General features: G+C 41.4%; 1 protein-coding gene across 1 annotated transcript; it reads right to left on the reverse strand.

Annotated features, from left to right (window-relative positions):
• Positions 1–3,530: 3,530 nt before the first annotated feature.
• On the reverse strand, positions 3,531–18,931 carry LOC144065508 (uncharacterized). Its single transcript, XM_077588423.1, has 2 exons — positions 18,163–18,931; positions 3,531–6,498 (listed from the first exon to the last, which is right to left on the reverse strand). Exons 1-2 carry the CDS (start codon positions 18,296–18,298, stop codon positions 4,217–4,219), a joined length of 2,418 nt encoding a protein of 805 aa, XP_077444549.1. The 5' UTR covers positions 18,299–18,931; the 3' UTR covers positions 3,531–4,216.
• Positions 18,932–19,687: the final 756 nt, after the last annotated feature.

Consider the following 19,687-nt stretch of genomic DNA (forward strand, 5'->3'; position numbering starts at 1 on the left):
TACCGGTCTCACAAAGCACGGACAAAGAGGCTTAAGGACAGCTTCTTTCCCACAGCCATCAGGACTCTGAATTTAAAGTAGCACGACACACAATCCCCTCTGTGTAACAACTTCGGGGTGAGGAAACATGAAGGACGTTGGGCGGTGATCTGCCTCCTGCTGGCTGACTGAAGGTAAGTAAGCAGACAGTGGGAGGTAAGTGATCCATTTTATTCTTTGTTGGCATCGGTGAGGCAAACCTTTTCGCAGTCGCCGGGAGTTGGTTGCGCTCGGGAGGTGATGCGATGTATCCATCACGGCAGAGTGCCAGCAAGTCTGAAACTATCACTTGGTTGGGCTCTTGCCTGGGAAAAGCGCACTTTATGGAGAAGCACTTTCAATTTCGTCATACGCAGCTGGGTATGATGACAATTAGGCTTTTGTCTAGTCAATGATGATGATAAGCCTAAGTCTGATTTTATTTTTATTTATTTTAGCTTCCTTTCATTGCTTTTCCCCCTGGTTGCACTGCTTCCAGATGTGTGTTTTCATATTGAAGCATTTAACCAATCCCATTTCAGCCATTATTTGTTGCCAGATCAGACCTGCCTCAAAGCCTTCTGTTAGAATTATTATGGAATATTCTATATGTGTTGTAAGCATTTTTTCTTAATAAGTAGTAAGGCTATAAACAGTCATGGGAACATGGACATTTTTCCTCCACATCATCGTCTCGTCTCCTTTACAAGGCCAAAGCAGGACTGTTATGACGAGACTCCAACAGCAGATTTGAAAATACGGCTTTGCTTACATTATAATACTACTTTGTTGACCTTATAATGCATTCCTCACACTGTTGTTTTTCTAAACCATCGAGTGTTATTGTACTGATTACATAACCATGTTTTTCGAATGTCGCGATTAAATACAATGATTCAGTTACTGCAATTCAGAATGCACTGTGGACTGAGACGACGTCACAAGGCATCTCCTTCGAAGTTGTAAGCAGAATTTGTTGAAAGATGTTCTTCCTTTTTTAATTAAATATTACTAATAATGATTTAAAAGGTTTGAATCATTATTCCAACACCTTCACAATCAGTTCTTGCGGGCTCTGCTGCATTAAACTAGACTGTTGCTTTTTACCAATCAGATTTCGAGTTGGCAACCCCACAATGATTTTTCATAGGCGTTAGCATTTTGCTGGCTGGAATACTTCATTGGTTTCACCAACTATGATTGGCTAGTAGGCGGGCCAAAGCAGTACCCGAGGCAGCTGAGATCGCAAACTCCACCCACAATGGCCGAGAGAAGCAAAAACAAATGGATTCTGTTTGCTCACAAAGCTATTTTCCAGACGGACTTTTCCAGAAAAAAGTGGACATCATTAAGAAAGGGGGGTCAACTCCGAAGCTAGCAAGCCTGTTACAGCCGGGAAAATGGTGTGTGCGGCACTTTCAGCGCGCTAACTTAGCTCCACAAGCAACTAGTATATTGTTGTGTTGATTTAAAGCTATTTTCAAAACGGACTATGCCGGAAATATAACAGGACAGGCTCGACTTTCATCATTAGCTTTGATGGCGATAGAAAAGAAGGAAGAAAGGAGGATGGATATTGTGTAAAAAGTTTTTTTGGTGAGTAAAATATGGCTATATTCCTAAATAATATTTCAATTGTGGGCCAAGTTCTGATATCTGAAAAGCTCCAGTGTTTGTTTTTAAGCTCCAGTGTTTGTATTTAATCACAAAATGCTGCTAGGAAGTGGATTTTACCCCAGTTTAATTTTTGGCGTTTCACCATTGACGTCCATCGCTGTCTTTTCCCGGGAAAAAATCACCCCCTGGTCTGGTTGTAATGTCTGAAAAGCTCCAGTACAGTGGTACCTCGTCATACAAAATTCTCGTCTTACGGCGGAAATTCCGATCGAATAATTCGCCCGTCATGCGATCAAAATTTTGTGATGCGACCAAGCCAGGTCTTTTTTGCATATCTTTCGTGTATAACAATATTTACGAGCACGGAACGATTAATTCAGACGAGTTTCTCCTAAGACAAGGAAACGCACAACGCGCATGCGCGGGCAAAAAGAGGGCTTTCTGGGTAATGAAGTATACTCGTGCACACAACACCCATAGGCAATGGCAACCTTTCTCAGAATAAAACTTCATTACCCACAATCAATACGTGGGTAAGCTCAACTATTGTATTTCCTGTTATTCTTTCTAAGGAAAGAAGCTCCTGCGATCGTTCTTTAAAGACTATTTCTCGTTGGCAAGTGGTCTTGCGTTATCCTATTGTGAGGACATTGGTGTGCATCATTTTGGGAATATTTTGAAGGCAATACAACAGCAAACAGTCCATCGATAGCGAACGTGAGGGTGGAGGCGTGGCAAACCGCCAACCCGGAAAACGAAGGTAACAAAAGATTACAACAAAATTAGAATTCAGTTTTGTGTAAAGTTACATTAAACGTATGTTTGAGTGTCTGTATATATTAATCCAAGTTAATTTAAATTTGTTTGTTCCGTTTACGAGTGCGTTGTCGTGGAAAAAAAACGAAAAAAAAAATCACCCCCTCGCCCGGTTTAATGTGTGAAAAGCTCCAGTATTTGTATTTAATCATGAAATGCTGCTAGGAAGTGGATTTTACCCCATTTTTGTGCATTAATTTATTGATTATTTTTTATGTGTCGCAGCTGTAGCTGCAGTAGAGGTTTTATAGCCATAAAAGTTTTTGAGGGTTGGATTGATACGTTGAAGGCGCTACCAGAAAATGCACCGCCCGCTACTGGTGTACACACACGATCCAGTTTCGGCGAAACCTCCGTTCGGCCAAACATCCATTCGGCGAAACGTCTTTCGGCGAATCGTCCGGTTACGCTTTTCTAATGTAAATAAGCTAAGTAAATAAAAAAATTGTTACATTTCTACCAATTATCCCCTTCAACATCAAAAAGATAAAAACAATTAACCGCTAATTTCAGACATGAAGTTACTGTATTTTCACCCCTGTAGAAAGAAAACTATTAATTTGTCAAATTGTTCAAATTAATGTATTCATTTTCCTTAATTTTTAAATCTTAGCACATAACACTTCTCTTTTTTGTCACCTTTGAATTTGGAAGGCTGATTTTGTCAACAAAAAGACCCAAAAAGTATTTTTCGCCAAAAAGAGAGCTTTATTGGAACTACCAAAAAGATGACACGATAAATCGGTTTAAAAACGTGATTCATCTTATAATATGACAAAAGTATAAGGACATTGTACAACTTATTTATTTTGAGCAAATTCATTGTCTTTCACACCATATATCTACTAATGTTACTAATGTATCATTTAGATCACATTATTGATTATTCACTTTGTAATTTCCTAATTTAGGCTCTACTATTTCGGATAGAATTTGGAAGTAAATAAAATCTTCAACAACACTCTTTTCTTATACAGTATTACCTTGACATACAAGTGTTCCAACATACAAGACAAATTTGCAATATGAGCATACCAGATGTTCTCAATTGTGATTCGGTAGTAAATTAGAACAATTTTTGTGTTTTTTTAGTATGGAAACTGATTACCGTATTTTCACGACTATAAGGCGCACTTAAAAGTCTTAAATTTTCTCCAAAATAGACAGGGCGCTTTATAATCCAGTGTGCTTTATATGGGAAAAAAATTAAAATGTGTCAATCATTGAGGGTGCGCCTTATAATGCGGTGCGCCTTATAGTCGTGAAAATACGGTAATTTGTATTTTGTTCATTTCTATGGGAATAATTGACTTGAGATACGAGTTAATTGACATACTAGCTCGATCCCGCAGTAAGCTTGTATCTTAAGGTATTACTGTATTTGAATAGTGTGGATCGATATTACACATTAAAAAGTGTAAACAAGATTTTCAGAATGCAAAATACAATTATACTGCGATTACAATGATCCCTCATACAGAAATTGAAAAAGCAAGCAAAGCCGTCATTGGCCACCGCTTATCACAACACATTTGCGTCTTTTAAGTCTATCCTTACGACTAAATCTCTGGCAAGAAGCTGAGCAGGAAAGGGGTTTCTGACCGCTGTGGGTAATTGTGTTTTTAAGATATTCCTGCCACAAATTGAGCAAAAAAGCTTTTCTCCTGTGCGGGTTGTTAAGTCTTCTTTTCAGGTTTTTCAATTGTGTAGCTTTTTAATTGGACTGTTGTAGCGAATCTGTGGCTACAGACTGAGCAGGAAAACATTATTCTCCAGTGTGGGTTATTAAGTGTTTTTTTAAATATTGCTTTTGAGAATAGGCTTGACCACAAACTGAGCAGGAAAATGGTTTTTCAGTTGTGTGGGTTCTTGTGTGAAGATTTAAGTGTTCCTTCCGGGTAAATGTTTTACCACAAACTGAGCACGCAAATGGTTTTTCACCAGTGTGGGTTCTTGTGTGAAGATTTAAGTGTTCCTTCTGTGTAAATGTTTTACCACAAACTGAACATGAAAATGGTTTTTCACCAGTGTGGGTTCTTGTGTGTATTTTTAAGATTCCGTTCTCTGTAAATCTTTTACCACAAACTGAGCACGAAAATGGTTTTTTACCAGTGTGGGTTCTTATGTGAAGATTTAAGTGTTCCTTCCGTGTAAATGTTTTACCACAAACTGAGCACGAAAATGGTTTTTCACCAGTGTGTGTTCTTATGTGAAGATTTAAGTGTTCCTTCCGTGTAAATGTTTTACCACAAACTGAGCACGAAAATGGCTTTTCACCCGTGTGTGTTCTTATGTGGATTTTTAAGTGTTTATTTGTAGAAAAGGCTTTACCGCAAACTGAACACGAAAATGGTTTTTCACCAGTGTGGGTTCTTGTGTGTCTTTTTAAGCTTCCGTTCCCTGTAAATCTTTTACCACAAACTGAACATGAAAATGGTTTTTCACCAGTGTGGGTTCTTGTGTGTATTTTTAAGATTCCGTTCTCTGTAAATCTTTTACCACAAACTGAGCACGAAAATGGTTTTTCACCAGTGTGGGTTCTTATGTGAAAATTTAAGTGTTCCTTCCGTGTAAATGTTTTACCACAAACTGAGCACGAAAATGGTTTTTCACCTGTGTGGATTCTTGTGTGTTTTTGTAAATGTGGCTTTTGAGAAAAGGCTTTACCGCAAACTGAACACGAAAATGGCTTTTCGCCCGTGTGTGTTCTTATGTGGATTTTTAAGTGTTTATTTGTAGAAAAGGCTTTACCGCAAACTGAACACGAAAATGGTTTTTCACCAGTGTGGGTTCTTGTGTGTCTTTTTAAGCTTCCGTTCCCTGTAAATCTTTTTCCACAAACTGAACATGCAAATGGTTTTTCACCAGTGTGGGTTCTTGTGTGTATTTTTAAGCTTCCCTTCTCTGTAAATCTTTTACCACAAACTGAGCACGAAAATGGTTTTTCACCAGTGTGGGTTCTTATGTGAAGATTTAAGTGTTCCTTCCGTGTAAATGTTTTACCACAAACTGAACATGAAAATGGTTTTTCACCCATGTGGGTTCTTGTGTGTATTTTAAATTTTCCCTTGTGTGTAAATGTTTTACCACAAACTGTACATGATAAGGGTTTCTCCCCAGTGTGGCTCCTCATGTGTGTTTTCAAAGAAGACTTTTTCCCAAAAGTTTTCCCACACTGAAAGCATTTGTTGAGTTTGTCGCCACTGGGATTTTTCTTAACATCTTCAACATCATCAAAAAGCAAGTCGTTGCCATCTGATAAAGGAGCAACTAAATTTTCTGCTCGCCTTCCTTCTGTTGAGCTGCCGCTCAGCAGCTCCGCCCCTCTGTTGGCCACGCCCAGATCATCTTCACTCTTGAAAGGCTCACCAGTAGACCATTTGACACATTCCTCGTTTTGGATTGGAGGTTGCTCTTCTCTTTTGCACTGTTGAGAGAACTCTGGCTCCTCCTCTTTAATTTGGGGCCATGCTGAGGCGTTTTCAGGCTCCGCCCCTCCGCTGGCCACGCCCAGATCATCTTCACTCTTGAAAGGCTCACCAGTTGACCATTTGACACATTCCTCGTTTTGGATTGGAGGTTGTTCTTCTCTTTTGCACTGTTGAGTGAACTCTGGCTCCTCCTCTTTAATTTGGGTCCATGTTGTGGTGTTTGCAGGCTCCGCCCCTCTGTTGGCCACGCCCAGATCATCTTCACTCTTGAAAGGCTCACCAGTAGACCATTTGACACATTCCTCGTTTTGGATTGGAGGTTGCTCTTCTCTTTTGCACTGTTGAGAGAACTCTGGCTCCTCCTCTTTAATTTGGGTCCATGTTGTGGTGTGTGCAGGCTCCGCCCCTCCGCTGGCCACGCCCAGAACATCTTCCCTCTTCATGAACTCACTAAGTGACCAGGTCAAATGATCTTCCTCCGTTTTGATCGGAAGTTGCTCGTCTCCCATTTGTTGTTGAGGGAACTCTTGCTCCTCCTCTTTGATTTGTGGGAGCTCAACTTCCCCTTCAAGGTCAACAGACTCCCGCCCATCAGCACCAAGATCATTTCTGAAACCTGCAAAGACACAAAGATAAATGATCAACCATTTTCCAATTATAAAATGACTGAATTTCTTGTTCACAGAAATGAAACCAAACGGAAGAGGGCGCCATACATTCATTTCGTCACAAAACAATCAATCACAGTGGGAATGTTGACAAGTTCAATGAACATTATGATAAATCATTGAAGAAGAAGTAACTTTTAGGACATAACCTCGGTTTCAACACTACATCACCGTTAGACAACGACATGCGACTTTTGTCCTCCGCTGCCATTGAAGGGCCGCAAAAGAATCCTCGGCCCCAAACGGCTCCCCCGGATCCAACAAAGATATCAAGATGGTGGCGCGCACGGGTGCAGCGGCTCTATGCTCTCCTGTTTGGTGTTTTGTTTTCTCAATCTTATCGTTATTTACTAACATCTGCGAGGCAAACTTTTTCTAAAGTCTCCAGGATTTAATTACTTTCGGGAGCAGATGCGATATATACATCACAACAGATTACCAACGGACCTACAATATCCCCGAGGAAATCTTGAGACCACCGGGATGCCCGTGGATAGTCAGCCCACTCAGAGTACGACGGCGGCGGCGAAGGGAAAGAAAGCAAAAGCGCGGATGCCGGGCAGGCCTAGCTGCTAAGCTAAGGAAGCAACCACACCGAGCACCGCTTCCGAGTATCTTCTTGACCAACGCCAGATCCATCACCCACAAAATGGACGATTTGGAACTTCAGCTTGCTACCAACAGCTTTGTCAGGAACTGCAAGATTATTTTCATCACGGAAACGTGGCTACACCTGGAAATCCCTGACACCGCGGTATCGCTAGCTAGCCGGACGCTGTTCTGAAATGATCTTTCGAAAGAATTATCAGGGAAAAGCAAAAGGGGGGGGGGGTTCTCCTTTACATGTACATACACAATGAATGGTGCTGCAATAATAAGATCATTAACACTCACTGCTCCCCGGATTTAGAGCTCTTGGCAGTACGGTGCAGAACATTCTATCTACCTAGAGAGCTAACGATTGTCATTGTAATGGCTGTTTACATCCCACCGGATGCTAACGTTAGCACGGCACTTAGCATCCTGCTAGCGGCTGTAAACAAACAGCAGCTTGACCACCCCAATGGAGTCTTTATTGTCGCCGGTGACTTCAACAAAGCATGTTTAAAGGCTGTTCTGCCTAAGTTTATCCAGTATGTGAAGTGTCACACCAGAGGAGATAAAACTCTAGACCACGTGTCAAACCGATTCCGCAGAGGGCCGCGTTGGGTCCTGGTTTTTGTTCCAACCGATCCAGTGCCGACATTTTAACCAATCAGGTGTCTTCTAAAATAAGTAGCACCTGACTTTAATTTACTGATTACACTTACTGTTGGAATAATGATTCAAACCTTTTAAATCATTATTAGTAATATTTAATTAAAAAAAGGAAAAACATCTTTCAACAAACTCTGCTTACAACTTGCAAGGAGATGCAATGTGACGCCGTCTTAGTCCCCAGTGCATTCTGACGAGCGGAATACTCTTCGTTCCATTTAGCGGCACATAACCAAAACATTCAAAGGTAATCTGATTTAAACAATTGCATACGCAAAAACAACTGTCTCTGCTGTTTTAAACAATTGTATAAGCATGAAGGTTATAAAAACACTGTCTGTTTTTATCGGAACACCTGCGTAAGAATTTGCACAATAAGCAAAACAACGGCATTTTTATTTGCACCAGTAAGCATAATAATTTCTTTATAAGGTAAACAAAGCAGTATTTTCAAATCTGCTGGAGTCTTCGTCATAACATTTGGTAGAACTGTCCGTAACGCCTTCGCCCTTGAAGAGTCGACTGTGCAGGAAAAAGTCCATCCCTTGACTTGATTTATAGCATTACTACTTATTGAAAAATGTTTACAACACATATAGAATATTCCATAATAATTCTATCATTCCCTCCTTTTACTATATGTTTGTTATTCATTTTATGACAAATAAAAAATGAGAGGGATATCACCGTTGGCTGTTTTAATTTTACCCGCTTAGGCTCTACTCGTTCGGCAGGTCTGAAAAGCAGAACACAAGATCTTTTTCGTCCAATCCATCCTCGTAATTACCATGCTCCTGGAATTCACTGTTAGTGTCAGCACGTTTCTTCAGTAGAAGATATAATTCATGCAATTTGGAATTTGTAGGGGCAATCGCAGTGGTTATAAGTCGGCTCATCAAAGATCTTAAGCAGGGAATAATACAACACCCACATAATGTCAAAATCGTAGCAAAAAGGGCTACCACAAATTAGGCCAAATCATTATTAGTGAGGCCACAAATCTGTCAGCGGACATTATTCTACTCCAGGATGCTTTTTCATCTTGCGGTTTAGGGTCTGCAGGCCATCGTTGGCCCTGGTGTGGGACCCAGTGGGGGGCGTGTTGTTGAGTGCAACATTTTCAAACGTTGCATACGCCCCCTGCTCCTTCAAGAAGCATTTCAACCGCTGCACGATCCTGGAACGCCGTCAGACTAGTGGCTGCCAGTTGTTCCTTTATCGCCACAAATCCCTGTTCAGTATAATTTCCAAGGTTTTGGACATTGTAATGCAGGTAATTTATCCAATCAACATTTTTGTTTGGAGTAATTAAAAGAAAAATATACTCCCAACCTGCTGCGATCTGATTAGCCAACTTATACTCATCCTCGTGGATGCCAATCGCATCAATGTATGTCGGATCACCCTCTCTCCATGCGACGCCGTCGCGAGGGGCCCGCCATCATACCGGATTTCTGTGCAGCCAATTGTATCTCCTCTACTGTAGATGGAAAAACAGACACTGGTAATAGCAGTGAGACCAAGGCACAAAGTCCTGCTGTCATTTTGGCAGGAGTCGTATAATTTGTTTTGACCCCACCACCACCATAGGTCAGAACGTGGAATCAGGGGTGCAGTCTGTTTTAGGACGTGGGCACACCACGTCACATTTATCGCTCCCAGTGCCGGACCATGCCCTGTGAGGACTAAGCAGGTAAAATGATTAAACGCGACATGTGTTAGGCTTGTCCTTTGCTGCCGTTGTAACTGGGTAGACATTATTCCATTTCATACATTTTGGGCTTACATCTTTTGTCATCATCTCCTTTACACAATCAGGGGTAATTTGCGCGGGTACTACTCTTAAGAGAGGTCGGCCCCCCATACATGTTATACAGGTTTGATACAGGTTTGATTTATAATAGCTGCATTTTCCATCAACAATAACCAATTATTTCTTACCGCCTCCCGTTTGGGAACTCCCCGTTGCAGAAATGAATTCTCTGGTCATCTCAGATTTTAATTTTACTATGGCGGATCCGGGTGTTTCCATCTCCGACGACCTTCTTACCCATGGACTTAGGAAAAACGTCAGACAAAGATTCACAAGTTAATTTGTCAGTCTGAATTATGATTTGTAATGCCCCACCGTATGGGTTAATTTTATCGAAGGCCTGATGGTTTTTCGCACACGTGTGTCATCCAAGCTTGCCAATCTAGACCAGTTTCTGCAACAAGGTTTCCCCAATCTGTTTTAGGACTGTTATGTACCACACATATTCTATAAAATCCATGTGTATCCTTTGAAATGGATATGTAGCTTTTGTAGCTTGACATAAGGGGGAATCGCCCGTGTTTTGGCCATATATCTGCATATAGATTGAATATATAACCTCCCCCTTTTTTGAGGCATGAAATTTACCATGACTCAAAATGGCAGCCCTCCCAGATAAGTCTTTTGTTTTTGTTTAGTCCCCCAGGTTCCCAAAATTTCCCATTGCAGAAATCAAAAAATTTCATTTGGCGAAATTCTTTTCTTTTTGTTTCTGTCCTACTCTGCCACCGCCGTCCTTGAAAGGCTTATCAGCGATTTCAGAAATATTCCACCTTGATATTAGAATATTGATATATCTTGGTGGCCAGCCAATTAAAACACAAAAGACAGACACTCATCCACGCTCGCACTCATAATCAAGGAATTTGCTTTGAGTGCTCCCCCAATCATCCACAATTTTGGTTTGTTGGAGTAAAACTGGAGTACCCAGAGAAAACCTACGAATTCTTGAGGACACCAGGAATACTCCACACTCCGGAAGGTCTGGATCCACTCCGCATTAGTAGATCCTCGAACCGCAAGATTGATGCCTGAAGAAACTAGATAATTAATGTATTAGTTTCACATGCCACATATCTAAAAATAGAAATTTGTTCAATTGCCACCGCAATAACGGAAAAGTTGTGACCCATTGAAACACACACACACCCCCTTTTTGTATTTTAACCGTTTGTAAAAACTTTATCTCCATGTTCTGGATTATGTTACACCCCCTTTCAATGTTATCGAATTTTGCCCATTCTAGTCAACCCATCTACTTAAAGCATTTCTCCAAGGTTGATATTTTATAATTTGGAGATGTTATTTTTAAAACATAGACATTATTTCACTTGTTTCACACCATGGAAGGCCCTACCAGACTTTGTTGTAGATAGTCCCCTTTATCTAAGCTTGTTATTGCCCATCGTTATCACCGTAACATTCAGTTGTATTAACCCCATAATTGCAATGCAGTAAGTTTTGGCTAAATTCTTAATGTTGTGCACCTAAAGACGCTCCATGTTTCTTCTAGGGAAACTATGCCTATCCTTAACCAATTATCTTATCTACCCCAGCCAGGTTCAATTTACCTAACAATTTGGATGAATGCCATGAAATTTCTCATGCCATTTCTGCATTGTTAATTTCATGTCTGATTTCTTTAACAACCAAATAACTCTTAATACCTAAGACATAAATTGCAAATCACCCCATACTATGTTTACTTAAGATAAGAGCAATTTCTTATAGCTCCCTGTTACCACAAGAAAAATCTACAATAATTAAATTAGAGAAATCCACCTTTTACTAGGCATTTCCTAATTACAATTTTCAATGCTTAATAAAGGACCCACAAATTGTAACCAATATGCCATAATATTGTAAAAAATCCATTCATTTTTCTTTAACCAGCCAACCATTCAAAAACAGTAATAATATCGTTTTATCCTCCAAAACTAGCTCTCTTCAATTAAGAGCCCTTTGAACTTCACAAAAAATAAAATAAAATAATAATAATAGTATTATTCCCAATTCCAAAGCTTTCCCCAAATCAATCTTTGCCAAACAGATTTTCTATCACCTCGAAAGACATTGACCTTCATGCTCGCTGCAGAAGCAGCATCCTTATCTTTTGTTTACAAATTCCAAAGTGCTCTCTTTTCTTTGTGCCCAATGCTTCCCCTCCTGTGCCTCCTGTGAGCAATTATTTTTTAGAGAAGACTAAATTAATAAACTAAATTAATTACTCTCCCGATATCCAACTATATCATCATATCATCGTAGTTTGCCAAGACCCCATACTCACAATATGCTGCAAGCACAACTATATCATAGCAAAACCCATTTCTGCCCTCAAGTTTGCTTCAGCACCCCCAAGGCCAATTATTTTAATATTCAGCCGCACCAAAACAGAGCGCTCCCCCCGCAATCAAAGCATTATTCGGCAAGTTTAGAGTCTGACCAAAACGCAGTTTTGGCAACCCCGCTAAACATTTAATTTGCTGTTTTGTATTTCTGTTAACCAAAATATTCCCGCTAGCAGACGGGGACGACACCAGGATAAGCCACAATAAGCCATTTCATTCTTTGAAATAACCATTTTAATTGCCATTTTACAACTTTCAGCATCACACAAAAAAATCCAATTGAATTCATTCCCAAAGAATGTGATCTCTGGTTTAAAATTAGCTCAACATCCTCATGTTCAAAATCCTCATGTTCAAAATCCTCATTCAAATCATTTTGAGCAGGCCTGCCTTGTTTTTAGAGACATTTTTGTCCAGGCAATCACGCGATATATGTAATATATATAAGTATAATTTGAATGAGCATGCAACACATTTGAATGAGCATGCAACACATTTTTTAGCTGCTCCTGATAAATGCTGCCCACCGCGTGGTCTTCAGCGAGGCCGCTGTTGGCCTTAAAACAAGCCGTCATCCTGATTTGACATTCTGCAAAAGGCTCACCATCCCTCTGCTTAGCTCTGCTGATCACGGTATAATTAACTTTTGTTTTAAACTTCCCCGTAACCCGATCAATCAGTTCATGCACTCTCAAATTCAAATTACGCCCGTCATGACACAACGGGCCACCATCAGCTTTTGGATTTGAACATCCAAATTTAGTAGGAGCCTGCTCCTTGCCCACATTAGTATTAGCAACTTCGATCATGGGATATTGTTCAATAAACACATCACTCATTGGCGGCGCCCCAGGCTGGGGAGATAGCGTTTTCTCCCCATGTCCCCCACGGGCCCTCCCGACCTGGTCATATTTGTCGGAGGGGGCCCTCCTTTTTAACAACAACAACAACACACTTCTTCCCCACCGGGCTAGCCGTCCTCTTTTCCCACCGTTATCAACTGATTTAACCCATGTATCATAAACCAATAATAGGTATCATTATATCCCTCCTGCTCCATTTTGTTAAGATTTCCCCCATGCTTAGCACGTATTTTATCCTGCAGTATCAATATCTTATGCATATTAAGCTGGCCAGCAAATCCATATTTATTTATCCATAAGTTTAGGTGTTTAACCCTTGTAGCGCTTTGATTTTCAACAATCCAATCTTTACACGGCAGACGCATCTTTGGATCGTCAATAGCCGCTTTACTGTTTCCACTACCCATTTTTGGAGTGGATTTGTGTGCCCCCGTAGTACCTTTTTTTTTTTTGTACACGGCAGACGTTTATAGACCACACCGTGTCTACCTGCTAGTGACTAGTATCCGCAGGGTTTTTTAAAATCGCTAATCCCCAGGACGCGAGCCTTACTTCTCAAAATAAGGCCTTCGCGTGTGATGCCCTTCGCGCACTCGGAACCCGTCGACAATATGCAGCCATCACACGCGGACTCGGCAGAAATGTCGAAAGATGCTTACCAAGAGGATAGTCGTCAACCGATTAGAAAACAGGCGCTGCTGAGAAATAGTCCAGCCTGGAAAAGGGATTCTCGCCGTGCACGGTCACTCCAGATATTAAACCGCAGCGTCTGGATTCCCTATCGGTTTGTTGACCCCGGCTACTCGAAGGACCAAATGTTAGAATAATGATTCAAACCTTTTAAATCATTATTAGTAATATTTAATTAAAAAAAGGAAAAACATCTTTCAACAAACTCTGCTTACAACTTGCAAGGAGATGCAATGTGACGCCGTCTTAGTCCCCAGTGCATTCTGACGAGCGGAATACTCTTCGTTCCATTTAGCGGCACATAACCAAAACATTCAAAGGTAATCTGATTTAAACAATTGCATACGCAAAAACAACTGTCTCTGCTGTTTTAAACAATTGTATAAGCATGAAGGTTATAAAAACACTGTCTGTTTTTATCGGAACACCTGCGTAAGAATTTGCACAATAAGCAAAACAACGGCATTATTATTTGCACCAGTAAGCATAATAATTTCTTTATAAGGTAAACAAAGCAGTATTTTCAAATCTGCTGGAGTCTTCGTCATAACATTTGGTAGAACTGTCCGTAACGCCTTCGCCCTTGAAGAGTCGACTGTGCAGGAAAAAGTCCATCCCTTGACTTGATTTATAGCATTACTACTTATTGAAAAATGTTTACAACACATATAGAATATTCCATAATAATTCTATCACTTACAAATCCTCTTGTTGAGTTGGAATGAAAACCTGCACCCCCTGCGGCCCTTTGAGGACCGGTTCGACACCCCTGCTCTAGACCATGTTTATTCTAATATCATGTCCCGAGGACGCCCTTTATCAGCTGCAGGACTGTTTTTCCCACACCACTTTGGGAACTTTTTGAACAACACAACCTCCAGGACTACACGGACACTGTACTTTCCTACATCAACAACTGCACGGACAACGTCACTGTTTATAAACGGCTATGGTTTTTTCCTAACCAAAAACCCTGGATGACCAAGGAGACACAGACACTCATCAAATGCCGTAACACTGCCTTCAGGTCAGGGGACAAGGTACAATACAGCGCTGCCAGAGCAGAGCTGAAGAGAGGCATTAAAAAGGCCAAGGCAGCAAATACAAGGAAAATTGAGGAGCACTTCACAGGAAATAACTCATAGAAGATGTGGCAGGGAATACGACATACAGACGCTCCCCTACTTACGAACATTCAACTTACGAACAACGGTACATACAAACATGTCTGCAAATTGCGTTTAAGTCGAAAAATGTTCGTAAGTCCAATTGTATATTTTTTTCCGAGTAGTGCTTCTTTCCGTCGCTAATACGCTTGGCGCTGTGAGGGCTCAGCTCACCCAGCATCTACCTTCTTCGTTGCAATGCGGAAGTGCGTGACGTATCTCCAGTGCCCAAAGAACCTTTTTCATCTGTATCATTAAATATCTCGTGCATCCATTATTGAATATGGTTGGTAAAAAGTGAAAGGCTTCTATTGAGGGAGTTGCAAGGAAGAGGCAAGCCATTTCATTTGAAACGAGTGGCAATAATAACGAAGCTTGATGCGCGTGAGAGTGGTGAGCGTTGCACATATAACAACTTGAATCGTTCGACCGTCAGTACCATTTATAAACAGAAAGCTCGAGCAGCAGGACCCAAATATTGAACGTTGCACAAAGTTTGCAAATCAATTGAATGATGCCATACAGTGCTACTGCATCATTTATGATGAAAAAAAGAAGAAAACTGTGCAATCGTCGTCAGATCGCTTCTTTCGGCCAGTTTCTGATACATAAATCTCTCTCTCTCTCTATACAGTACTATACATATTCTCTCCATTTTATTAAATGTTTTTTTCAGTAGAAACCAATGCGTGTTACTTATACAAGCCTTAAAGATACAAATGCACTTATATAAACCTTCAATATACTTATATAGGCCTTAAACATAAATTATAATACAAAATATAGCACTGAATCAACTTACAAACAAATTCAGCTTATGAAAAATCGCTCGGAACCTAACTCGTTCGTAAGTAGGGGAGCGTCTGTATTACCAATTACAATGACTATAATGTGTCTGTTAACGCAGATGCCTCACTAGCAGAGGAATTGAACCGTTTCTTTGCCCGCTTTGAGACTGACAAATCAGACCCAGTCTCAACTTATCCACCACCAACCTGCAGCAGTACACTGGAGATTCAGGAACATGAAGTGAGACAGGTATTGTGGACTGTGAACACCAGGAAGGCTGCTGGTCCTGACGCCTGTGCTGACCAGCTGACTGGTGTTTTCCCAAAGATCTTCAATTGTTCCCTGCAACAATCCATCATTCCATCCTGCCTGAAATCTGCCACCATTATCCCTGTCCCCAAAAAGCCAACCATTGACAGGATGAATGATTATAGGCCTGTTGCTCTCACGCCTGTGATCATGAAGTGCTTTGAAAAGTTGATAGCCCGCCATATCAGGAATACAATCCCTCCCTCAGTTGATCCTCACCAGTTTGATTATAGAGATAACAGGTCCACTGAGAATGCTAACGCCATTGCTCTACACACAGAACTGAGCCACCTGGAGCACCATGGGAACTACGTGAGGAAGCTTTTCATTGATTATAGCTCAGCCTTCGGCAGAGTGCCAGCAAGTCTGAAACTATCACTTGGTTGGGCTCTTGCCTGGGAAAAGCGCACTTTGTGGAGAAGCACTTTCAATTTCGTCATATGCAGCTGGGTATGATGACAATTAGGCTTTTGTCTAGTCAATGATGATGACAAGCCTAAGTCTGATTTTATTTTATTTATTCAACACTATAATACCGGACACTCTGGCTGACAAACTCTCCCACCTTGGACTATCCTCTCCCATCTGGTGCTGGATAAAGAACTTCTTAACCAAACTACCACAAACTGTTAGACTTGGTCCCCACCTCTCTTCCTCCATTACACTGAGCACTGGCTCCCCTCAAGGCTGTGTACTGAGTCCTCTTCTGTACTCCTTGTACACATACGACTGTACACCAACCCACCACTCTAACTCCATCATCAAATTTGCCGAAAACACCACTGTGGTCAGACTCATCTCAGGAGAGGATGAGTCAGCCTACAGAGATGAGGTCAACAAACTGTCTTTGTGGTGCTCTGTGAACAATCTCACACTGAACACCACGAAAACTAAAGAAATAATCCTGGACTTTCGCAAACACAGCACAGATCTGGCCCCACTCCTCAGAAATGGAGTATGTGTAGACAGGGTCCAGTCCTTTAACTTCCTGGGGGTCCAGGTGACGGATAAGCTCTCCTGGTCTACATACACCATGGCAGTAGTGAAGAAGGCCCATAAACGACTCCATTTCCTCAGGGTACTCAGGATGAACAACTTGGAAACTAAGCTTCTGGTGATCTTCTATAGAGCCACTGTGTAGAGCAGGGGTGGCCAACTCCAGTCCTCGAGAGCCACAATCCGGTCTGTTTTCCATATCTCCCTCCACCAACACACCTGAATCAAATAATCAACTCATCAGCAAGCTGTCCAGAAGCTTGATACCAATCCCGATGATTTGATTCAGGTGTGTTGGTGGAGGGAGATATGGAAAACAGAGCGGATAACGGCTCTCGAGGACCGGACTTGGCCACCCCTGGTGTAGAGCATCCTGGCATACTGCATTACAGTGTAGTACGCTGGAAGCACGGCAACAGACAAAAAGGCCATGCAGAGAGTGATTAACACTGCCCAGAGGATCGTCGGCTGCTCTCTGCCCTCACTGGAAGACATTGCCAGCCCTCGTTACCTCAGCTGAGCCGGGAACCCATACCATCCTGGTCACAACATGTTCCAGCTGCTGACCTCTGGCAGACGCTACAGGTCTCACAAAGTACAGACAAATAGGCTTAAGGACAGTTTTTTTCCAACAGCCATCAGGACTCTGAACTTACAGTAGCACAACACACAATCCCTTCTGTGTAATAACTTCGGGGTGAGGTAACATGAAGGACGTTGGGCGGTGATCTGCCTCCTACTGACTGACTGAAGGTAAGTGAGGAGACAGTGGGAGGTAAGTGATCCGTTTTTTTTTTCTTTGTTGGCATCTGCGAGGCAAACTTTTTCTGCAGTCGGCGGGATTTGGTTGCGCTCGAGGGATGATGCGATGTATCCATCACGGCAGAATGCCAACGAGTCTGAAATGATCACTTATTTGGGCCTTTTGTTGGGAAAGCGCACCGTGTAGAGAAGCACTACCAATTTCGTCATACGCAGCTGGGTATGATGACATTTAGGCGTTTGTCGAGTCAATGATGATGACAAAGCCAATGTCCGATTATTATTAGTATTATGATACAATATGAAAGAAGACATAAGTTTCTTTTTTTTAAATTGAAGTGTGTATTTGAGAAATTATTAAATTGGAGTTCGGCTGGGTGGGTGGGGGTTTATTTTGTTTCATGAATTTTTGGACCAATAGACGCAGTCAACGTCTTCACACATGCAAAATATTGTAATCCACGGGCAGCCTTTTAAAAATGGAATTGGGAGATAATAAAATGTACACATACCTAAATAGTCACGCATACATTGCAACATCAATAGAATAACATTTGGACACGGAAAATCTAAATCACGCCGTGTACTGTAAACAAATGCTCATCAAAAGTGAACCCACCTTCTAGTCTGTGAAGAATAACTTTTGCTTGCATTAATTTGCATTCAACGGGGTTGTGGTGACGTTTAATGTCCTCTTTTACGTCAAAAAGTTCCTCCTGGAACATTGTTGTTGTTGTTGTTTTTATGGCGGCCATTTCGCACACTTGAATTCGGCTTTTTTTGACGGCGTGTTGATGGAGACACTTGGTTTCTTGATAGCAGCTAGCTAGCGAAGCTAAGGTAAGCTAAATAAAGTCGCACAGTTTTAAGATGGATGAATGATGTTGAATCCGTAAAGTGAATAATGCTAGAAACGTCGTCAATACGTCAGTATAGTTAAGTGACTGAAATTAAAAGACAAATTAGACGGGCAAAAAAACAAATATTTGCAGACTAAGCTCTCCCGGCCATCTTTTTTTTTGCTCTTGCATTTCCGGTCAGGGGTGCATGATGGGAAAGACAGTTTCCCGTAATGCCAACCTTCCGTTCAAAATAAGATGTTTCATGTATGTATATTATTCAATCTATATTTGAAAATATACATACAGCCTCATTCAAGGTAGTGTGGACACGCGGTCCACGCCGCTGGATATAAGTTTCAGTCTCTCAGGAGGCATGGGTTCAAAACCCACCACTGCCAATAATACATGGGCTATTTATGGTTCTTTTGTTGGAGTGCTTATGGCTCTTCACTAACCTGTAAGATAAAATGTGAAACCACTGGTGAGAGAGCTGAGTCCCGAACACACTAATAGGAGTGTCACGTTTGCACACCACTGTGTCACTGACGCTACCTCTAGCTTCGCTTTAATCATAATGATTTTTTTTACGAGACTCCTTTTTGCATATCAACGGCGTAACAATGTTATTAAAGAACAGAGAATTTTTGTATTTTAAAAGTGTAGGAATGTTAAAGTAAATGCAGACATTTTCAGGTATGCGGCCCAGTGGGGCGAGTGATTAGCGTCGCGGCCTCAAAGCTCTGGGGTCGTGGGTTAAATTTTTTAACTTAAAATCCAGCGTGGGTTTGAGTGTGCATGGTTGTCTGTCTCCTTGTGCCCTGCGATTGGCTGGCCCCCGATTCAGGGTGTCCCCCGCCTCTGGCCCCCGATTCAGGGTGTCCCCCGCCTCTGGCCCGAAGACAGCTGGGATTGGCTCCAGCACCCCCCGCAACCCTAATGAGAATAAAGCGGTTCAGAAAATGAGATGAGATGAGTTTCCCTCTTATCACACTAAAAGTGTATCGTTGTAGTTTGATGTATACGTAAATGTATGTTACTATTGACCATATACTAAATTGTATTTTAGAATTAGGGGATGGAATAGGACCTTGCTCCTTCCACTCTATGCATCAATCTGTTATTGCAGTATCTCCATGAGAGATGCAACCCTCTCTATTTGTCAAAATACATATACTTATATCTCCAAGAAAGGTGCACCACTCGCTCTTTATCAAAATACATTTACTACTTACTCTTGGAATTCCTAACTTAATGATTGAAATGACAGAAGCAAACCTGAAATTTAATATATTAATCATGCGG

The sequence above is a fragment of the Stigmatopora argus genome, chromosome 20 (genome assembly GCF_051989625.1).
Source record: "Stigmatopora argus isolate UIUO_Sarg chromosome 20, RoL_Sarg_1.0, whole genome shotgun sequence".
In the NCBI taxonomy this organism is placed as follows: Eukaryota; Metazoa; Chordata; class Actinopteri; order Syngnathiformes; family Syngnathidae; genus Stigmatopora; species Stigmatopora argus.

Coding starts and splice junctions, on each gene's coding strand:
- LOC144065508 (XM_077588423.1), bottom strand. CDS start 18,298: ATGGCCGCCATAAAAACAACAACAACAACAATGTTCCAGGAGGAACTT. Junction 6,499..18,162: donor TATTCTTCACAGACTAGAAG/GTGGGTTCACTT, acceptor GTGTCTTTGCAG/GTTTCAGAAATGATCTTGGT.